This window comes from Apis laboriosa, unplaced genomic scaffold (genome assembly GCF_014066325.1).
Source record: "Apis laboriosa isolate Shangri-la unplaced genomic scaffold, ASM1406632v1 scaffold25_cov139, whole genome shotgun sequence".
In the NCBI taxonomy this organism is placed as follows: domain Eukaryota; kingdom Metazoa; phylum Arthropoda; class Insecta; order Hymenoptera; family Apidae; genus Apis; species Apis laboriosa.
In genome coordinates this window covers 1,337,971-1,347,398 of record NW_025222552.1, presented here as the reverse complement: position 1 = coordinate 1,347,398, position 9,428 = coordinate 1,337,971, and the positions used below count along the sequence as shown (strand labels likewise).

The 9,428-nt window shown below is 19.5% G+C and overlaps 2 protein-coding genes across 6 annotated transcripts; one reads left to right on the top strand and one right to left on the bottom strand.

Annotated features, from left to right (window-relative positions):
• The first annotated feature begins 717 nt into the window (after positions 1-717).
• LOC122713595 (CCR4-NOT transcription complex subunit 2) lies at positions 718-4,766 on the top strand. 4 transcript variants are annotated; one of them, XM_043934193.1, is made up of 9 exons: positions 718-1,003; positions 1,721-1,784; positions 1,899-2,374; positions 2,604-2,728; positions 3,083-3,325; positions 3,441-3,702; positions 3,779-3,886; positions 3,978-4,203; positions 4,303-4,766. In XM_043934193.1, exons 3-8 carry the CDS (start codon positions 2,052-2,054, stop codon positions 4,195-4,197), a joined length of 1,281 nt encoding a protein of 426 aa, XP_043790128.1. In that variant the 5' UTR covers positions 718-1,003; positions 1,721-1,784; positions 1,899-2,051; the 3' UTR covers positions 4,198-4,203; positions 4,303-4,766. The 4 variants fall into 4 exon arrangements, with proteins under 4 accessions (XP_043790128.1, XP_043790127.1, XP_043790125.1 ...); XM_043934192.1 differs by having other exon boundaries at positions 2,508-2,728; positions 3,978-4,217; positions 4,303-4,764; XM_043934190.1 differs by having other exon boundaries at positions 2,508-2,728; positions 4,303-4,761.
• Positions 3,179-8,827, bottom strand: LOC122713594 (malonyl-CoA decarboxylase, mitochondrial-like). Of its 2 annotated transcripts, none has more exons than XM_043934189.1 (11): positions 8,615-8,827; positions 7,729-7,869; positions 7,444-7,584; positions 6,995-7,147; positions 6,678-6,831; positions 6,401-6,540; positions 6,187-6,322; positions 5,861-6,073; positions 5,674-5,779; positions 5,437-5,569; positions 3,179-3,199 (listed from the first exon to the last, which is right to left on the bottom strand). In XM_043934189.1, exons 1-10 carry the CDS (start codon positions 8,825-8,827, stop codon positions 5,461-5,463), a joined length of 1,506 nt encoding a protein of 501 aa, XP_043790124.1. In that variant the 3' UTR covers positions 3,179-3,199; positions 5,437-5,460. The 2 variants fall into 2 exon arrangements, with proteins under 2 accessions (XP_043790124.1, XP_043790121.1); XM_043934186.1 differs by lacking the exon at positions 3,179-3,199 and adding an exon at positions 4,120-4,256.
• Between the last annotated feature and the right edge of the window lie 601 nt (positions 8,828-9,428).

Below are 9,428 nucleotides of genomic sequence, written 5' to 3'. Positions count from 1 at the left end.
ATCATTTTTAATTTAAATTTAATATTTTATTAATGTATATATTTCTCTGATTATTGTCAGTATTATAGTAATATTTTTATTGTTAATTATTAATAAAAGTAAATTAATTATTATAAAATAGTAAGATAAAATTATATTATAATAATAAATAAAGGAATATTTAGTATAGATTATTAAAAATATTTTATATATTTTGTCAATTAAAAATTTATCAGTCATTTAATTGTAATAAATAAATAAACTAATAATCTCTATAATTATAACAATTAATAATATCTATAATTAATAATACTTTTAATTTTATACAATAAATTGGATGTCTTATTGAAATTTGAGATATTTTATTTATTTATTCATTACATATATTTTGCTGTAAACAATATTTTTTATAAAAAAAATATTTTAAACATAAAAGAGTATTATAATATTACTTCAATTTATTAATTATATTTATTAATTGCTTAAATTTGAATTTTATTTTGTATCTTTAAAACATAATATTCTAGATACTATAATAAATTTCGGTAATCATATTCAAGATTAAAATTTGTATGCTTATTAAAATATATTATGCAATATTAATAATTTTGTAATATAATTAAATTTATAATATTTTTAATATGTATTATAATTATATTTAATTCATAATCTTTATAATAATTATTTTAATATCTAATTTGAATATCTTTGTTGAAATGGTTATAATGGCAGAAATTCGTGTCTCTAGTATTGTTTAAGTTTATGAAACTGAGTGACAAAATAGACATTTATTTGTTAAGAATATTGTAACGTGCATAAAAGTTTAATCTTTTGAGATTATTTACATAAAAATCTTTTTTTTTAGACGAAATACTAATTATTGAAAACAACATTTTCCCTATCATATTCATTCCGAGTCAACATCGACGTTTTTGTGTTTTTTTTTTATGCTCATTTACTTTGTTTATTATGAATTTAATGGATTTTTTCGCCCACTAACTTAACAACGGATTCAATAATATAGGTAATTAAATTTTGTCTATTTTTTCTTTAATATTTTCGTTATATAGATGTTATAACCTTTGCTTTCTTTGTGCTCGTTCTGATTTCTATCTTTACAATGTCAAAATTGCCGTTTTCGTTTATTGTTTTTTCAAAATTCGTAAATTTTTTGTATAGTGTGTAATAGTTTTAATCTTAAGATATTAACAAAATATCCAAAAAAATTACTAAATCATTTTTGTTATGTTATTATGTTATCATTTTTTATAGTAATTGGAATAACAAATTATTGCCATTAATGAGTTTAATATTGTATTAAATAATTAAATATTCAAATTATAATTTATATGTATATTTAAAATATAAATGCAACTTGTAATAACAACTTTAAGTTGTAAATATAAATTAATTATGTGATACAAATCCTATGTGACATAAAAACTATATTAAAGTTTTTAAATTTTAGTTTTTAATAAATAAATTTTTTTATAAAATTAATTTTTATTTTTTATAATTTATTTGTAAAATATAAAAACTTTTTTAAAAATTAAAATTAAAAAATTAAAAATAATATAATTTTTAATATAATATAATAAAATATAATGCATAATTATTTAAATAAATTAAAAAGTAAACAAATATTTTATATATAAAAATATAGATTATATATATCCATAAAATTTCTGGAGCAATGCTTAAGTGGCATCTTCACAAAAATAAATTCTTCGATTGCCAATAGGTCCATACTTACTTTCCTGTCTTCGATTTTGATATGACCATTGCCATGATGCTGTGATAAAGAGGTAAAAATTAAATAAATACAATTGAAATTAAGAATAAAAACAATAATAATTAATTTTCAATAGTAATTAATAATTTAACTCTATCATATATTTGTTTTTATCTCATCATTACAGGTTGCTACTAGGAGTTCTTGTCATGGATTGTCTTCAGTTCCATGAAATTGAACAACTTACAAGTGATGCAATAGAAAACAAGTGATTGTGATAATTGACATAAAAGTGTGTTGGTGTGCCCTAGCAGGTACTTTGTAGTGGAGCCACCAGGCTATGGCTAACCTGAACTTTGAGCAGCCACCACGCAGTATTGCGAACGCAAGCCTTACATCGCGCACAGGTGGGGGGGGCTTAAATTCATCGACCCTTACGGGTCATGTCACACCTACCTCGGGCATGTTCTCAGGCTCATCCACAAGCACTTCCAGTTCAGCTAATTCTGCGGTAGTAGTTACTAACGTTTATCCTGGAGCATCAGGAACAGGAAGTGGACAAAATAATCATCAACCTCAACAACAGCAGCTCTCTCCTATGGGCAGCAGAGGACTGTTTGGGCAGAGAGCTTTTACAGATAGACGTACAATGCCTGCTCTTGGGTTAGTTTTTTTATAATAGTGGAAAATTTTTCATTTTTATTATATTTATAATATTGTATATTTTATTACATGTTTATTATATTTTATAATAATCTTATTTATTAGATAACAAAATATTAATATAAATTTATAGAACTTCGAATCCAATGGGTAGCATGGGCACATTTGGAATACCTCAAAGTCGTAATTACGGATCTCAAATCAATAATTTTCACTCTGTTTTTGGTAGTGGAGGAGGTGGAGATACAAGTACTCCTCCATTATTGGATCTATCTGAATTTCCTTCATTAACGAACAGAGGACAGGGTGATTCTATGCCACAACCTAGTCCTATGCCAGGAAAACAACCTTATGGTTTGTATTTATAATAATTTAAGTAATGATATAATAATAATATAATATATTAGGAGTAATATTAATGATTTTTTTTTCAAAAAGTTCATATAAATTATAATTAAATTCATTGTTTGAAAAATATCATAATTTTAATCCATATTAAATATATATGATAATTAAATATATTTAATTATATTTATATCAATAATAAATTAATAAAATTAATAAATAAATTATAATATTTATAATTTATTATAATATAATTATAATAAATTAATAAAATATCAATAATAAAATTAAAATTTTATATATATATATATATATATATACAAATTTTATATTTAATTTTTATATTTACATTTATAATTATAGTTGGAATGGTAAAACAACCAACATCCGAATCAAGTGAGTTTACAATGAGTTCTGAGGATTTTCCAGCATTACCGGGAACACAAAATAGAGAAGGGCCATCACCAGGTGGAAGTGTTTCTGGAGATAAAAACATATCTGTTGGACTTGGCCCTGAAATTGGACAAGATGTATTACAAGCAAATAGAGCACCTGGATCAGAAAAGTCTCAATCATCTAAAAGAGGCATACAAACATCTCCTGATGGTATTTATTATTATTATTTAATATAATTATATTTATAAATTAAATTTATTATTTAATATTATTTTATAATATTTTACTAAATTTTTTTATAACTGTTTATTATTATATTATTTAGGTAAAGTGACCAATATACCAGCTAGTATGGTAAAAGACCAGTTTGGAATAGTTGGATTATTGACATTTATTAGGGCAGCTGAAACAGATCCGAATTTAGTATCTTTGGCATTAGGTCAAGATTTAACTGCGTTAGGATTAAATCTTAATTCACCAGAAAGTCTTTATCAAAATTTTGGTGGACCTTGGGCAGAAACACCATGCCGACCTCAGGATATCGATTTTCATGTACCACCAGAATACCTTATTAATGCCGCCATCAGGTATCTTATTTTATTACATCGATTTTTATAAATATAAATTATTATAATAATTAAATTTATATTATGTTTATTTTAGAGATAAGTTAGCACCAGTTAAATTAAATCGATACAAGGATGATCTACTATTTTATATGTTTTATACAAATGTTGGAGATGTATTGCAATTAGCAGCAGCTGCAGAATTGTAAATATTTTTTTTTATTTATATATTCAAAATTTTTAATATTTTTTTAGTCAATTTTTAATAAATATATGATCTTATTTGGATTATAAAGGTATAGTAGAGAATGGCGATATCATATGGAAGAAAAGGTTTGGATAACGCAAGCACCAGGATTAGGACTTGTAGAAAAAACATCAACATATGAACGTGGTACTTATTATTATTTTGATGCGCAAAGTTGGAGAAAAGTAGCAAAAGAATTTCATTTGGATTATACAAAACTAGAAAGTAGACCTCATCTTCCCACAAATTTTCATCAAACCCAGCCTTGACTACAGGTATTTATAAAAATGTAATTTCTTATTTAATTATTATTTTTGTTAAATTGTATCTAAAAACAGTTATAAATATTTTTATTAAAAATTTGTTTGTTGTAGATCTGCTTGCAGACCATTGTACTGTCTTTAAGTTGGACAGGAAACAACTATTGTATAAATGAACAAATTTAATAATCTTTAATAAAAACATAAAATTTGAAGAGTACAGAAATGAAGTTCTTTAATCACTGACTCAATTAGAAATGGAAGTGAGTCTAATGTATTTGATATTGACAAATGATTTTGATACATGATGTTATGTGTTAAATATTTAAATGCTTATATATAGAATAATGTACTTTTCAATAATATAATAATCATTATGATTTTAGCAGTGTATATAATAAAAATAATAAGTAGTACTGAACTAAATTTTGACATTTAGGCAACTCAAAATACAATATGTTCATAAAATCTTTATGTATATGATCATTTATTTTGTACCTATGTAATTAAGAATGTAAATGAATTGTTTTTTAAGAAACAAATTTATTTTCATAATTTTTCATACTGCATTTATTTTTTCTTAAATTTTATTAATTTTTTTTATTATCTATCAAAATTAATAATAAGTTACATTAATGTAAATTTTTATATGTATAAAATTTTTAAAAAATATTAAATTGAAATAGCAAATATAAAAATATCTTTGTTTAAAATTTTAGTTTACAAAATTTTTAATAAACGTGAATTACATATAATCAATCATATATATATATATATATCTTATATATATAATCAATCTTATATATATTATTTGAGAAATATAAAATAAAATTTTTTTATATAAATAGAAAATCAAACATAAGAATAAAATAAATTAAATTTTAATGTATTTTATGTCTAAGTACTCTAATATCATTTATATAAAGTATAATTTAATTGATAACAAGTTATGAGATAAAAGAAATTTTTGTATTTGATTTTGTATATTTGATTTATATTAAATATTTTTATCTTTTTATATTGATAATGTTCGTTTGTAAATTTTAGCTTTAAGAAATTAATTTATTACATTAAATTATCATATATGACTCAATTCCATTTCTAACTTCTAATTAAACGACAGTACCATTAAAATATTATTTTATGGTATTTAAATATTATTACCATTAAAATATTAAAATACATATTATATAATTTCATTATTTTTATATTTTTCTAAAAAAATAATTTTGGAAAGAATTTTGATACCTTCTTAAAATTGTAAAATTTTTTTCATAATTTTTTATACTGTGTTGAGAGATTAATTATATCTTCAGAAGCATTTATAAAATAATTTTCAATATAATTTTGACTATGTTTTTCACATTCATGTAGATAGTATCTATTAATATAACATATATAATTAAAGATATAAAATATATTAAATATATGAAATTAAATTATATTTTAATTATATTTAAATTTAATTTTAATGAATTAAATTACCTATAGTTTACCATAATTCCACAACTGTTTCCAACACCACGTGGTGAAGGATCAGCCAACCAATTTATTCTCCACATAACAGCTCCATTACGAAGATGAAAGTTTGCTATGATTTAAAAGATATTAAATTTATATTTATTTTCTAACTAAAATTTAATTATTATTTGATTTATAATAGTCAATTTACCAACACTATCTAAAGCATAATTTCGTCTTTTTTCTTTATATAAATACCAAGCACATGCTCGAAGTAATGGTTTTTTTAAAACTTCGCTTATTTTAATATCTTGAGTCCATAATGAATTATTTAAAATTTTTTTTAAACCAAAAATTATATCTTTTTCTTTTAAAATTTCTTGTATAGAATTACATTCTTCATTTGTGAAAATATTACATATATCTAAAAAGAATTTTATGCTAAAATATAATCTTCTAATTATTTCTGAATTCTTTTATATATATATTGATAAATTTTATTTATAAATTTTTTAATTATTTAAAAAATATAACTACCTTGTTTTATTTTTTCTAAAAACCATATTCTAAAATTAGGTATTGGTGATAATGAAGATAATTCATGAATCATAGGAAATTCTGATATCACTTCTTTTGCCACTTCTTTTATTAAATAATTACCAAGTTCAATACCCTGAAAAATACTTTTTTCATTAATTTCTTTTTTTATTCTATTAACAATAAATTTTCAGGTAATTATATATATAATTACTTGTAATCCTTTTTGTGTGGAAGTTATTGAATAAAATATTGCAGTTTTTATTTTACTTTTATCTTCTTCTAAAAATGTTATCTCTTTTTTTAGATTACCAAGAATTCTGACTTTTGCTTCATCAATATCTTTTATACTATCTATACATTGATATCAATATATATTATATTATATATTATAAAATGTTTCATATCAATATATATTATTCATTATATTGAGTTTAATTTGTAATGTTATTTTATCAGAATACTTAGCATATATAAATATATAAATGTACCTGGTATAATATCACATAATGCTGTATGTAATACAACAAGAGGTTCTCGTGGCATAGATAAATGAGTGAAAATGTAACATCTTCTATATGGTCCAACTCTTTGTTTTAAATCTAACCAATTTTTTATAGGATGTATTGTTTCATAATCTGAAATCTTATTATTTTCAAATTATAACTATAAAATGTTTATAGTTATACTTTTTTAATTAGTTGATTCTATTAGCTTAATTAATATATATGTATTATATAAATTTTTCTTAAATTCCTTAAATTTAAATTTCTTAAATTAAATAAAATTTTATCTTAAATATATATACCTTTTGTAAAATATCACATGAAGTTTGCCATGTAATTCTTTCTAAATATAAGAATCCTACTGAAAACCAAAGTAATAATAAATCTCGTAGGGTAATATTCAATTGCTGTATTGCAATACTTTCATCTGTATCTTTAATTTTTAATGTTAATTCCTAGAAAAAATATTTATATAAAAATAAATAATATTATAATATTTGTAATATTACATGTAATTATAAAATATATTTAATTTTTTTAAAAAAAATTTTTATATTAATATATATATTAATATATAATATATATATTAAAAAATTACATAAATTATTGATTAAATATACAAAAAATTCTTTAAATATTTAAATATTTATTAATATTATATATTTAAATATTTAAATTTTAATTTTTTTAATATATATTTTTATTAATTCATGATCACAATTAAATTAATAATAATATTAAAATTACTTACTAATATATCTGTCCTTAAATCAACAAGAAATTTCACACCATTTTCAAGTCTTCCAATCATAATAAACAACCATTGATAATCTGGTGTTAAAACATTTCTTAAATTTCGTTCATAAGAAATCATACGTCTTCTATTATCAGACTAAGATAAAATATATATTGCATTGTTAAATTTTTAATAATTTTATAATAATTATTAAGAATCTGATATTATAAACAACAAAGTATTTTTTAATTTATTTTATGTATTATAAATATGAAATACAGAAATTAATAATTTACAAACCTCTGTAGATACATATTTTTCTGCTACATTACATACAACAGTATGTTCAATAGCATATCTAAATGCTAAAATACGTAGAATTTGTTCCTTATCTTTTTTGTTACTTTCTTGATATGCATTACATAAAATACGAGCTTTATTCTAAAATAAAATTTTAATTTTATTTTTTGTATTATACAAAAACTTCATTGCAATTGAAGTTAATTTATATATTTACATATTGATATTTTTATTATTTATAGTTTATATTATTTTAATTATTATATTTATATTTGTATATTTGTATATACAAAATGAACATTTCATTTAATTTTTTTTAATTTATTAAATTTATTTTTATTAAAATAAAATATATCAAATATTATAATATTAATTTAATATTATTATTATTAAATAATATATATAATATTATTATTAAATAATATAAATAATAATTTTAACAGATATATTTTAATCATTTTTTATTTTTTTAATTTAATTTAATTTGCATATTTAATAATTAATCATATATTTAATTTAACTAAAGAATTAAATAATATATTATATTAAACAATAAAAATAAAAATTAAAATTATGAATACATATTATATTTAATATATATTATAAATCTACTATGTACGTATCAATGTCAATTAGAAACTAAACATAAAACATAATTTATATTTTAGTTTTATATAAATCATTAATTTTATAATTAAATAATATTAAATTTAAGAAAATAGAAAAAAATACATAATTTAATATATCTGAAAGATTTAAAATATAATTTTTGATACAATATTATAAAAATGAAAATTTCCTTAATTTATTTTTAAGAAATATTAAAAATTAAAGATAAAAAATAATTTATTTTTTTAATTTTTAATATTTCTTAATAATAACTAACCTCAATAATCCAATTACTAACATTACTATTTTTAAATTTAAAAACTTCTTTTAATTGTTCTTCAAAAACATTATTTTCATAAAATGTAGAAATATTACGTAGACTTTGTGTAAGAAACAATTTTAAAATCTTTGATGTTGTATTATATTTTAAAATAAATTTATTATTATAAATATTAATTAAAATTTTCAAGTGCATTCTACTAAATATCATATTTAAAATTGACAAATATATACACACAAATACATTAAAAAATATTTTAATTATTTTAAATTATAAAATAATTTTAGACAACTTTTCTAAATTATTTTATAATATATATATTATTTTTTCGTATCCTTATTTCGAATAAATAACAACGGAAAATATTTGATATTAAAATGTAAATTAGAAAAAGATTATGTCAGGATTCTAAAAGTTAACTGAGAAAGATTAATTATTGAAATGATTGTTGAAGTGATTTCAAGCAACTTTTTTGCTTTTTTAAAATTTTTGTTTTATTGAATTATTATTGTTTGAAATAAAAGATTATTGACCAATCAAAGAACGAATAAACTTATCATATCAGATAGATGTCACAAATCTTTTTCGAACTCAAAACATTTCTATTCAGTCAAGTCTGGCAATTCGTTAATAATACATAGTAATACCATCATAATAAAATATATCTAAGTGCAAAATTTTTTTGTTAATAATTTATTAAAATTGAAATAAAAATTTTTGTAAAGAAAAAAATTGATTGACTTACGAAATAGCCAATATATATATATATATATATATATATATAGCCAAATATATAAAATATCATAAATAT